The 12791-nt window shown below is 41.3% G+C and overlaps 1 protein-coding gene across 4 annotated transcripts in view; it reads right to left on the reverse strand.

Moving 5' to 3' along the window:
* LOC148353215 (disco-interacting protein 2 homolog A-like) overlaps nt 1-12791 on the reverse strand; it is a 178434-nt gene that overhangs the window by 17681 nt on the left and 147962 nt on the right. For all 4 annotated transcript variants that reach the window (XM_088352180.1, XM_088352178.1, XM_088352179.1 and 1 more), the window contains 10 exons: nt 10758-10885; nt 8182-8296; nt 6416-6617; nt 3658-3758; nt 2576-2656; nt 2296-2413; nt 2078-2199; nt 789-900; nt 611-720; nt 398-528 (listed from right to left, as the gene is read on the reverse strand). In XM_088352180.1, the coding sequence (XP_088208306.1) occupies nt 398-528; nt 611-720; nt 789-900; nt 2078-2199; nt 2296-2413; nt 2576-2656; nt 3658-3758; nt 6416-6617; nt 8182-8296; nt 10758-10885 (1220 nt within the window). The remainder of the gene's footprint in view (nt 1-397; nt 529-610; nt 721-788; nt 901-2077; nt 2200-2295; nt 2414-2575; nt 2657-3657; nt 3759-6415; nt 6618-8181; nt 8297-10757; nt 10886-12791) is intronic.

Raw genomic sequence — 12791 nt, forward strand, 5'->3', positions numbered from 1 at the left:
ATTAAAATCTCCATTATAATCGCATGCAACTCGTCTGGCATTACTATGACACAAAATAATCTACATAAAGCAATTTCAAATTCTTCAGGGTCATAATCCAATTAAACAAAACATGCTGAAATGTGTGCAAACCAAGCAACTACTTCCAACAATTTCACTCGAAATAAGAAAATGTGGCTGAAATACTTTTAGCAACATACACTAACAGAGGTACACCACATTCTGTCCCTTTATCTGTAAATACAATGTTAAATAAAATAAAGAAATATAAAATGTTTGGCTTTCCTTTACTTAACCCACCCTGTCTAATTTTCTTACAAAATCCTGTTGATGCATTATTACTAATTAGACATAAGTATGCAGTAAATTCGTTCTTTGATGTATGACAAGGTCTCACCTGCAGAGGCACCAAAGAGCAAAGCCCAGGCCGCAGTATGGGTCCAGACAGATGGCGATCTGGCGAGATGGGTAAAGCTCGCACTGTAGCTTAATAGAGCGACACAGGGCTCCAGTGGCTGCATGCGACATCTGACACAACAAATCAAGCAGGATTTTATATTTTCATAACCTAATTCATCATTCCGTAAGGACGATTTGGCTAGGTACACACCTTGACTCCCGCCAGGATACCTGTGGTGGAAACACTAAAATCAAGGTAGGCTAACATCTCCGGAGTTGGAGGTTTGTACATTTGAGGACTTTTCTTCCTGGGGAGGTCATCTGAGGAAGTGAGATTTGAATCAGATAAAAATGTTGACATCGGGGCCTCTGTGTGCAATTTAGCTGACCTGTATCAAGGACCATTGGCCAGCTCTTGACATCAACTGCAGCGGCGGCTTCTTTCGATTTGAGGAGCTTCATTATTGCTTGAGTCGTTAGGATGCACACCGATTTACTAACCTAAACAGAAGTTTTAACCATTAACAACATTAAAGCAGTTTAAAGTTTATCCCAAATTCTTAAACATACAAAATGTGAGAAAATATTACATGGATTTTGCATATAATCTATACATGCTTTCCATCAGTATATTCCAATTATTTTCTGAGATACTGCATTTTGAAGTCGGCATGTCAGCTGCTAATGGGGTTTCACTGAGACCGATTAACGAAAGGCAGCCGCTGCGTTGGCAGAAAAAACACGAGGCTGGTGGACCATAAAACACGTAGTGAGCAGCTAGGCTAACTGGGAGACGACAAGGAAAAAATACAGGCAAACTCGGCGCTAATGCCAAGCTAGCTGGCCAAACAACACACTGTGGGATGCCAACGATTGCAACCGGGAGCAAACAAAACAAGAAAGGCAGGCCTCAGCAGCCTGACACTAACAGGGAGCTGGGCGGAAAAAAATCATACTAACCGCGACACGTGCCGCAAAAAACACAAACATAAAGCCACAATCGTTTACCTAAAAGAAGGCAAAAACTTCCAAATTTATCCAAGCAAATATGAGCGGTATAGAATCGCTGTTCTCTACAACTGTTGTTAATGGCATTCACCATTTTCAAAGTGTTGTGCTCCTTCAATGACATCACAACTATACAGCAAACAAAACAGATGGATCAACTTTAAGACTACATTTTTTGAGTCGTCCGGTGTGTGGAATATTTGCTTAAAACAATACGTGTTTTGTGGCTAATTGGGAGGGGGGAATGTTTGGGAATACCTTTAAAAACATATCATTCTTGTGAAATAATTCATCACTATTGAAGTTATAATGTCTAAAGCATGTGATATTCACTCAACAGCCAGATGTCAGGTTGAAACAAGAGGTTGTCTGTCTACTTTAGCGAAAATGATACTAGACTGACAGTTAACGCAGCTGCGTCTGCAAACTCTGTAAAACTCCACCGTGACGTATTTTCGCTGCCGCTGCAATAAAATGCTTACGAGGGGGACAGCACTTGGGTAGTTTTGGAGAGCGCTCACTTGAGTGGGTTGCTCAGCTGCCCCTCGCGAGTGACAAAGACAATCTTGGTTGGTCTGAATTCACTTTAATTACAGTCCTCAGGCTTGTCACAGTTTTTTTATAGAAACTTCTCTGACAATTCTCAATACTATATTTCACCATGCTTTACCTCAACAATCATTTTGACAGTAGGAAGGGTGGTGGCCAAGTTTTGTGGGTGTGGAGGTCTGACTGTCACCGGTACACATCCAGCATACAAGCAGCCATAGAATGTGGCAATCAGGTCGATTCCTGGACATGAAAAACAAAAACACTCACTGCAGTTTTCAGTCTAAAATTAATGATGATCGATTGTCACAGGGCTTGTCAGGTCTCTGTTGTGAGTACCTGGTGTGTAGACTAGTGCAACATGGTCCCCGGTGTTCAGACGTCCCATCAAAGCTGCAGCTACTCGCTCAGCCCGCTTGTGGAGTTGGAGACAGGAGGCTGCACTTGCAACCGTGCCCTGCACGACCACATGACATATGTATCCACATGCGACGATAACAATGAATAAATACAAAGCCACTTCGGTGATTTTGAATCTATTTTACACCAATGAGCATGCAGAGTGCCTCGACTTGAAACTTTTCAGCTCAGAATTGAGCTTGTTAGAACCTTGAGGTACCTTGGCATTGAGAACAAGGAACAACTGATGGTCCGGAGTGGCCTGCGCTCTCCACTGTAGCACATCTTGAATGTAGAGAAACTAGGAGCAACAGGAACCAAGAACAAAGTACAAACGGAGAATTACCGTAAGACATTGAATTCACATCCCAAAATGTACCGTATATACTCGCATTTAAGCCAAATTTAGAACTATAAAATAAAATACTGAACATTAGGGGGCTGGCTTTTATGTGCATAGTTGGTTGTGTGTTTCCAGTTGCCAAGTGTAAGCAGCGCAGGGGAAAGAAGATGAGGCTTATAGAAGAACAACAAACCAATAGAAAATCAATGGGGCAAATGTGAGCACGTGGCCACAGAATTTATAAAGTGTTTAATTTTTATCATTTTATTCGTAAATTTTTTTGCACTACACCATGCCTGGAGAAGAAAATAAAATGTCTGTCTGATACTGCTGATTACAAACTAAAGTTTAGATCAGGCATAAAAAATCCAGCCCGACCCTACCCAGTCCATGGGTATAAAAGCCTGAACCCAACCAATTAACTTGATTTAAGGGACTAAGCCCGAAGCAAAGCTAAATTTCACATTTTATTTGTGAGGACTCGAGAGGAGGAAGTGTGATATTGGCCGAGTCTAAAAGCAGCAAGAAAACTTAGTGTAGAAAAACAAGGTCAGACGATGGAAAAATGATACACCACCGGAAATTTCACCGAAGGCCAAACTTACGAGAAAGGGATAAAACCGGGACAGTAACCAGAAATGAAAGGGGAGATTCTCAAGTGGTTTAAAACCCAGAGACAAAATGGATATAGAGTGTCTCGGCTAAGTGTTTGTTTGCAAGCTCACAAGATTGTACCAAGCAAAGAAATGTAAAGGGTTCACTGTTGTCACAGGCAGAATTACATGTTTTCTTCTATTTTTCGTAGTATGTGGCTATTCCAAAGGATTTTTAGGGGTTTGGCTTATATGCTAAAGGCTTATGTGGGGGTATATCATATTTGGACTGAACATAAAAATATTATTGACAATATGATGTTCTTAGTAAAAAAACAAAAAATACAAATTCTCCCAAGTGACTACCTGCTCATTATCTTCCAACTGGGTCACATCTCTCCCACAGGCCTGCGCTATCCTCTTGCCAGCCACTAGGTTTCCTACTATCATAGAAGCGGGACCGACTTCTGCATATAATAAACACACAAAGCAATCATTTCAGTTGGAATAAGAGGAACTATGGCGTGGTTGAGAAATCTATACCCAGGGTTCGTACACCCTTTTCAGGCCAAATTCGAGCACTTTTAAAGGACTTTCAAAACCCATTTTCCAATTTTCCGGTGGCAATAAAAAACATAACCCAGTGTTGATTATGAGAACAGAGGTATATATTTATTTTTAACTAAAACAAAGTCACTATCTTACTGCTCGCACATGTTTTGTGCTTAGGGGCCGGTCACACGCATTGAGATCGCCATTCAGACGAGATACAGCGGTGCTTAACACGAGGTCGGAAATTCGCGCGCGCGCGGGTGGCAGCGCGGAATAGATTTGCGCTGCTCAATTCTTCAGAGCGCGGGTACTCAGCCTCTTACGAGCATGTTGAGGCTGTACCACGGGCAGAAATTTCAACACGAGGTAATGACGCGGAAATTACGCGGAACGACGTGCTCTGGCCGCGGCCAGGGCGTGGTTACACATGGGTAGGACGGGAAATTTCAGCGGGTAATCGTGGGTGGAGCATGGTAATAGCATGTTCTGCCCCTGTATCGCGGTGTTATTACGTGAAATTAGCGTGTTACGCGTGTGACGGTCAAACGCCTTTCTCCGCGTATAAACAGCGCGAATGCCGAGCACACGTCAGTTGTGCTCGAGACGTCAAGGGGGTGAACATGGATCACCGTCAGCGTAGTTTCTCTTCATTTCGAATAAATCTTTCGGTGCATTCTCGTCGTAGCAAGGCTTTAATGCTAGGACCTTAGCTTGGCCTTTTGGCTGAGAGTAAGAGTCCCGGCTCCTAGGCTTTGTAGCGTATTATGAACTGATCGATAATGGATAATGAATAAAGAAGATAGAACAATAACCCTTAACAACAACCAACCCACCCCCCCCCCCGTCAGCGTAGTGACCTCGTCTTAATCCGTTTTTATTTCTTGACATTTCTTTTCAAGATAATAAAATAAAAATGATGCCATAGCTTGAAATCTTGATCTTCACGGGACTGTGTCTTGTGCGGTTATGATTTCTACAGCCCGGTGCCGAGATATGCATCCCCTCGCTAATACATCCACTTTTACCTCATTTTATCTCACTTATAGGGAGTGTAATGGCGAACATATAACATAAACCACTTCGTCTTGCATTTGTTGGGAATGTAATACAACTTGAACCATTCCGTCTTTGTTTTTGTTGTGAACGGTAAATCATCCCCCCCTCGCGTGAACGCGCATTCTGCTGCGCTTCCAACGAAAGCGATCGTATTCTATATAAAACGCCTATTAAAACTATAAAGCGAGCTAATTATAACAATTGGGAGATCCTAGTCTATATAACGCATTTATTTAAACAATAAAGTGCGATCCTATTCTACAAAATGCGTTTGTTAACGTAGATGAAAAAGTCACGCGAGGGGGTGGGGCGGTGTGGGTGTTGCGTAGGAGTCGGATTTGGAAACAACACCGGCTCGGGAGCTTTTATACCCGTGGTCCACACGAGAAAATGACGCAGAAATGACGCGATGAGGAAGCGGAACAGTCGCCGGCGTCTGTTTTGCGGGCATACCACCGATGAACAGCGGGTTGGCCAATTTTGCGCATTTTCCATCCCGGGCATCCACGGGCAAAAAAAAACGCAAAATTTTAGCCGTGATTCAGCCGCAAACGGCTGTGTGACCGGCCCCTTATTTGAGATGTTCCTATCTATGATCTACAATGTTTTTCTGTCAATGAGCTGCTATAAACTGACACAAATTCTGCGATTTTACATCACACTTGTTTAAAAACACAGAAACGGCTCTATAGGAGGGTGAAAATGGAATAAACAGACAAACGGAAAAATTGATCAGTATTTTTCAATTTATTTTTTGTAGATCTGTCAATATTTTAATTTATATTTCATCTGATTTTCAAGACTCCAATCTTTCACTTCAAAATTATTCAAAGGATATATATATATATATATATATATATATATATATATATATATATGTATATATATATATACCAGAGCATTCCCCTTAGCGGTAGGTGGCTAGATTATTTTTCTGACTCTTTCTGGGAGATTGAAAAAGAGGAGGGGATTCCCAGCCCCCTCGCTCAACCCAACTGATGTGTTGGGAGTCATTAGGTGACCGAACCCCCCAAGTCCAACCCCTAATGCCGAGCGCCAAGCAGGGAGGCAATGAGTACCAATGTTTTAAGTCTTAGGTATGACCCGGCCGAGGCTTGAACCATCAACCTCCCAGTCTCGGGGCCTACCCCCAAGGCCACCGAGCTGGTAATCAAAGGATATACCTAAATAATTTGATTATAGATACAAAAAATATAGTAAATGCAAAATCCTTTACCCACACAACAAAGAGATTTTAAAATGCCATAATACCAGCTGCCATCAATCACGATGGAAGAGCATCCGTGTCGGCGTCATTTTGGGGCAGACTTGTTTTATTTTTCTTCATTTAATGCGTTTTCTATTGAAACAGACTGCCAAGAAACATGGCAATGGCTACAATTTCAAGCACTTACAAGCACTTCACCCAAAAGTCCAGCTCTTTTCAAACCTTGAAAACAACATTAGAATTCTGAGCATAGTCAAGGATTTCATCATCCGTAAGAACCCTTCCTACCTGGCTGCTTCTGCCTTGGTTTGGGCAGGTTGGTTACACACGTGTGAGGGCACATTAGGACATTGCAGGGATGCAGGGCGCCCTCCAGGAAGCGCTGTTTGGTTTCTGATATGTGGATTCCACCCAGGGGAGCTTTGGGAAGAGTGTTGGCAGGCACCAGGGCCAAACAATACACACCCACTTGGTGGATGCTGTCTATGGCCTAGTAGAAACAAGAGATAACCTTTTTAGCATGTACTCATGCTTGGGGAGTAAAGGTATACATGTAAAGGCGTTACATAACTAGGATAAAAAAAAAACTAATTGTATTCCGCTATAGTTAACAAAAAAAAAGAGAATCCAAATACAGGTACGTTTAGTTATAATAAGGATTACTTTGCAAGATTAAGCTTTTATTTGAAACTGTGTTTACATGGACATAATACTCTTATTCGTCCATCTTTATTTTAATCACTGACATTAGAGAGACACAAAGAGCTGAGTATTACATGCGACGTGCGCTTGCATCATAGTAACATAGTTCACAGATTATACAGATTGCATGTTTGTCACACTGTGTTGCTAGTAATAGCACTTTTCTTTTTTGTCTGTATATAATTTCTCCTTCCATAAAGCACTCATTTTGTTAAACTCGCGTGAGCCTGCAGTTTTGTGAGGGCAGCGCAGTGGCGTACTAGTGATGCATTCAGTTCGGTTCAATATGATTGCGTTCCAAACAATATCTATGTATTATTTGTTAATGCTACATCCATTGCAACATGTTCATCCTTTTGATTGAGTTTTTATTTTATATTATACTTTAATTAATTATATTTTATTGTTAACGCAACATCCATTGCAGTCTAGTCAGTCTGAAAGGGGGATTCCCTTCTCAGGGTTTCTTCATTTTTCTCATGTTGAGGATTTTGAGTTTTTCCCTGCCCTCTTGTAGGTTTTAGATCAGGGGATGGTGTCATAGTAATAATCTGTTCTGTGCAGACATTTGAGGCCTTTGTGATCAAGGGTGTCACAAATAAACATGACCTTACTTGTCCTTTTTGAATTTTACAGTTAAATGGTGGTCTAAATCACTATGCGATCACTGAATAGTTATATTGTGAGAATGTATCATTTAGCCTAGTAAATGTGAACACTGTCAAGGTTTGTTATCCCAATTTCAAATAAGTAAAACTTGGAACTTGGACACAGGACATCCTAGAGTTTTCGGAGAAATTTATAAAGTTAACACATGGTGTGTTTAAATTCATGTTTGGTTCTTAATGTGCTCTTAATGTGAAGTAAAACAGAGCATATTATGTCTACTATGTGAAAAATAAAGTTTATTTTGGCCTAATAAAGTATACTATGTGGTCAAAATAAGAGCCCTTCATTGTGGGCTTACAAGCAACTACCTGACCTTGGTTTCCTCCAATTATTTTTTAAGCTTACACTGTTTATATATCTTAGACAAAGTGTAGTAATCTTATTTATATTGTGTTTATTTTCCCACTCTTTTTTAGCATATTTGGTATTTGAGAAAACCAGAAGTAATAAAAAGTCATCAAGTTACATTACTTCAATATTATTACATTTATATTGCCATACTGGTCAACAGGTAGCTAGCAACTCGATCAGATTCCAATTTTAAAGAAACCCCCCCAACCCTGGTTATAAATATATAATGACTTATTTGCATTTCATTTAAGCCTTGTCCAAAATTCTAATAAAGCCCGATCCATCACCTGTCGTAGTGTTGCGAATAGAACAAAATAGAACGGAGTCAGCACCTGAAGCACACGGCTCATCCACTGGAAGCTGTCTTCTTCTGAGGCATCCGGTCTCTGCTCTGCCACCACCACAATCCTCTCGTCGTGTAGCACGGACACTGAAAACACGGCTATCCTGCAATGCAGCATGATAAAAAAATTATGTCAGGATTTCCCATATAACCTATCACAGTCTTAGTAGCACTTGCGCAGTCTGAGAAGGTCCTATCGGAAATTTACTTAGACCAGGGGTCTGCAACCTAAAACGTTGAAAGAGCCAAATTTGACAAAAATAAATAAATAAATAAAAAATTGTCGGGAGCCGCAAAAAATTAAATGCAAATGTACCCTATTCAAACAGCCCTTTACAACAATCATTTTGGTGTACCAAAGTGCTTTACAGTAATAAAAAATAATCAATGAGTAAAAAACAAACAAAAAATTAAAAGCCTTATATTAGCGCCACACAAGTCCATCTATCTATATTTGTTATATTACTGTAGAGAATTTGGTGGTCAATAATTTTTTTGAACAAAGAATTTAATGACAAATTAAAGTGAAGAGGCGAGTTATTTTTAAACTTGTCTCACCTATTTGGAGCACCACATTGGAGTTTAGATACATTTTATCAGGAAAACCTTTCAGTAAATATAACACATGCAACAAGTGGGCAATGTCAGAGTCAGGGGAAATTAGATGGAATACGTCTCCAACTCGTCCATTTGACTTAAATCATAGGTGTTTCATCACAGTGTTCACAGACCACAGAACCTCCGCTTTCACTGTCGGCGTACTGCAAACGTCCGAAAATGTTATGCAGCCGCTGTCTCGGTTGTTAACGGGCGTCCGAATGGGGGCACAGTGGAAACAAGAGACGTACAGACCTGGGAATTACCTGGTGTCTGTGGGAAACTTGATTCTGAAGCAACGTGTTTTGCTCTTTGCATGTGTGACTCCAATGCCTAGACTACTGTAGTGCCAAGTTTAAAATATTTCTGGCACACAATACTTTGTGCCTGGTGCATATTACTTGGCACAACTTTAAGCCATGGCAAAAAACGTTGGTCGGACAGCCACTTCTCCTTAAACGTACACCTTCCCATGGTCCAAAGTAAAGTTGCTATGTGTATTGTGGGTAGACGTTCTGTTGGTATTATCCCAAATCATGCATGGACTTGCTCCCTCGTATCTTTTAGATTTAATTTTCTCTTATGTTCCGGTCAGGAGCCTTCGCTCTGAAAATACTGGTCTACGAGTGATCCCAAGAGCCAGGAAGAGATCCCTAGGTCCGAGGGTGTTCTCCATTCGGGCCCCGGTGCTGTGGAATGCTCTTCCCCCTGAGATTTGATCTGCAACCTCAGTGGAACTGTTAAAATCTAGGCTCAAAACACACTTATATAGCATATGAATAACCTATATTTTATGTTGACAATATCTGTTTATTATTTGTTATTGAGACATCCATTGCAGCCTGGTCATCCTGGAAGGGGGATTACCTCATATGCGGTGCCTTCTCAAGGTTTCTTTTTTTTGAGGTTTTTGAGTTTTTCCTTGCCCTCATGTAGGTTTTAGATCAGGGGATGGTGTAATAATTGTCTGTAGTTTGCAATAATCTGTGGTCTGTACAGCCCTTTGAGACTCTTTGTGATGAAGGACTATACAACTAAACATGACTTGACCTGACTTAAAGGCCTGATAGAAACCATATCATGATGCCACAAAAAGTATTTTGGTAAATTAGTAAGGTTGGGGGCGGCAGTGGCTCAGGAGGTAGAGCGCTTGTCTTGGGATCAAGAGATCCCCGTTCGAATCCCGGCTCCTCTGTGTTTCATGTCAAAGTGTCCTTGGGTAAGACACTGAACCCCTAATGCCCCCAATAGGGAGGTTAGCGCCTTACATGGCTGCACGGCCGCTATTGGGAAATGTGAAGCACACTGTAAAGCGCTTTGGGAAGTCTTGACTTGAAAAGCGCTATAGAAATGCAGATCATTTCATTTCATTTCATTTCATAAAAAAGACAATTGATAAATGTCTCTAGTTTCAAAAAATATAAATCTTAATAATGCGTTTAAAGACTTTCAACATTTGAATTTAAGACATTTTAATGCCAATTAAGACCTTATTTTCGGGAATAATTAATTCAATGACTCACAAGACTTTTCAAGGATCTGCGGGAACCCTGTGTGTTGAAATTAGAGGTGTGGCAAGATATTGACTTACATTGAGTTGCCCCCCTGTAAATGGGGCGGAGCCTGGGCCCGCAGAACTCATCTCTAACACAGGCGACACGGGAGAGAGGAAAAGAAGTGAAAGGAGAGAAGCGGCTAAGTAGTTGAAATGTAATATTTATTCTATACTTTTTTACAGCATTGGAAAAAGATAAAATTGTTATTTAGGTTTGTTCTCAAGAGAAACCATATTAGAAGAAAAATATATTTCCCTCCCGCCCTCTTTTTCAAAAGCGCCAGAGAGCCACTCGGCAGCATTAAAGAGCCACATGCGGCCCCTGAGCCACGGGTTGCCGACCCCCGCCTTAGACTGCAGGTGTGTTTAATGCTCTTGCTGGGGGTACTGACTGATAATTTGTGTTTTCTAACCTTCCTCTGTAAACAAATTTCATGGGCTCCACCGCAAGAGCCGTGGCAACCACATCGTCAGCATTGTGTCTCCTCCCACTGACCACCATCAATCCATCCATCTTCCCCACGACAAAGACCAGGCTGTCCTGGAGGAAGAACACAAAGCACACAAATTTGGAACCATTAAGTAATTGATAGGTGTCACCCGAAGGCAATTATTTATTATTAAGGTGCTTTGGGAACAGTTTTTAAATCAATTCTGGTCTATGTTGGGAATACAAAATATTTGACCATCAGAAAGAATTGATCTTTGAAAACAATGTGCTGGATCAGTCACACCAAACATACGGCCCTTGGGCCGAATCCGACTCTTTGTATGTTTTAATCTGGCTTGCCAGAAATTTACAGAGAGTACAGAGACCCCTTATCGCTGGTTCACTGCTTCGCAGATTTTGAATTGAATTGTCTTTGTTGTCATTGATACAAACGTAACGTGCATTGTGTTCTGAGCAGACAGCATATGCCAATACGGGGCAGTTAGACAGCAAGGTGGGCTCACAATCCAATGTGTCCAACCAAAACAAACTGAAGCAGGACGACACTTACCATTTAGCGGCTCGTTAAATTGAAAAAAAAATCATCAATTAAATCCAAGTTTGAGGAGAGTCATAAGAGTGCAAAGAAATGCTCATCACGGGAGCGGGTGCTCCATGAATTATTATCGGGTTTGAGAAGCGACTGAGGCGGCGTCAGGGAGAAGCTAATAGTGAGGCTGCAGGTCTGACCTACTGCTAACAGCTTGGCTCACAACTCTCTTGAGCCACCCCTGCAGAGCCTGTTTGTGACCAACCCAAATCCATTACCCATGAAATTGATCCAACCAATGAAGTGATCCAACATGGCGGCGCATGGATACATGCTTGCGGCTCGTTGTCCAGCTAATCTTCTATTTATTGCCGTTCTCTTGTCTTTTTTGCTTTCACTTTTGGACACATGTGTGGCCAAAAATACTTACTGTAGGGACGAACTTATTCGGTTGGGTTGGCGTCTAAATTTCGACTTTTCTGGCACTTTTTATACCGCCTATGATATACCGAGCGAACTTCAAAGAGATCCGGCATCCTTGTGGACAGCTATTCCTCCCAATAAATGACGACAACGACGCCGTAAAGAGAGAAAACAGAAGCGTGGTTGCCGTGCAGGTAGATGTGTGAAGCGTGCGAAGTCTAAGCAGCAAGATGGACGCGAGGATGTAACTAATTCCACCATTCATCCCTCGCCGGACAACCCACACAAAAGCCACAAGAGCGGCAGCTTTTGAAGATTTCGACAAAGACTACAAAGAGTTCAGCTAAGTCAAATGATTCAGCAAAGCTGAAATTTGGTCTGTTAAATATTAGATCGCTTGCTCCAAAAGCTTTACTTGTTGATAACATTATTCGTGATTATAAACTTAACTGTATGGGTCTGTGTGAAACTTGGTTACGCCCGGATGAGTACTTAGCGCTAAATTATGCTTCTCCCCCAGACTACGAGAGTAGCCATATAGCACGCACGTTGAAAAGGGGTGGTGGTGTTGCGCTAATTTCTGAAAAATCGCTCAAATTTAATCCACGTACCTCTAATAATTACAAGGCGTTTGAGGCTCTTGTGATGCGGTCCTCTCTATTGTCAATTTATGTAATAACTATCTATCGTGCACCTGGGCCATACACAACTTTCTTAGACGAATTTGCTGAACTCTTGTCTGAACTAGTAACCTATGCAGACAAAATTATAATTATGGGAGACTTTAACATTCATATGAACTCCCCACTCAATTCACTTACTATTGCGTTTAGGTCTCTAATTGATGCGTTTGGCTTTAATCAACTGGTTGATTTGCCAACCCATAAAAATGGGAACACGCTAGACTTGATTCTGACTCGAGGAGTTTTAACCTCAAACATTATGGTGTTACAGTGTACTACCGTTATCTCGGATCATTATTTAGTTACATTTGAGGTGCTAGCTAAGTGTAGTGTTAAAAAAGCTGAAGTATTTAGCGGACGC

This window comes from Urocampus carinirostris, chromosome 14, assembly GCF_059441175.1.
Source record: "Urocampus carinirostris isolate Australia breed hairy pipefish chromosome 14, RoL_Ucar_1.0, whole genome shotgun sequence".
Classification (NCBI taxonomy): Eukaryota; Metazoa; Chordata; class Actinopteri; order Syngnathiformes; family Syngnathidae; genus Urocampus; species Urocampus carinirostris.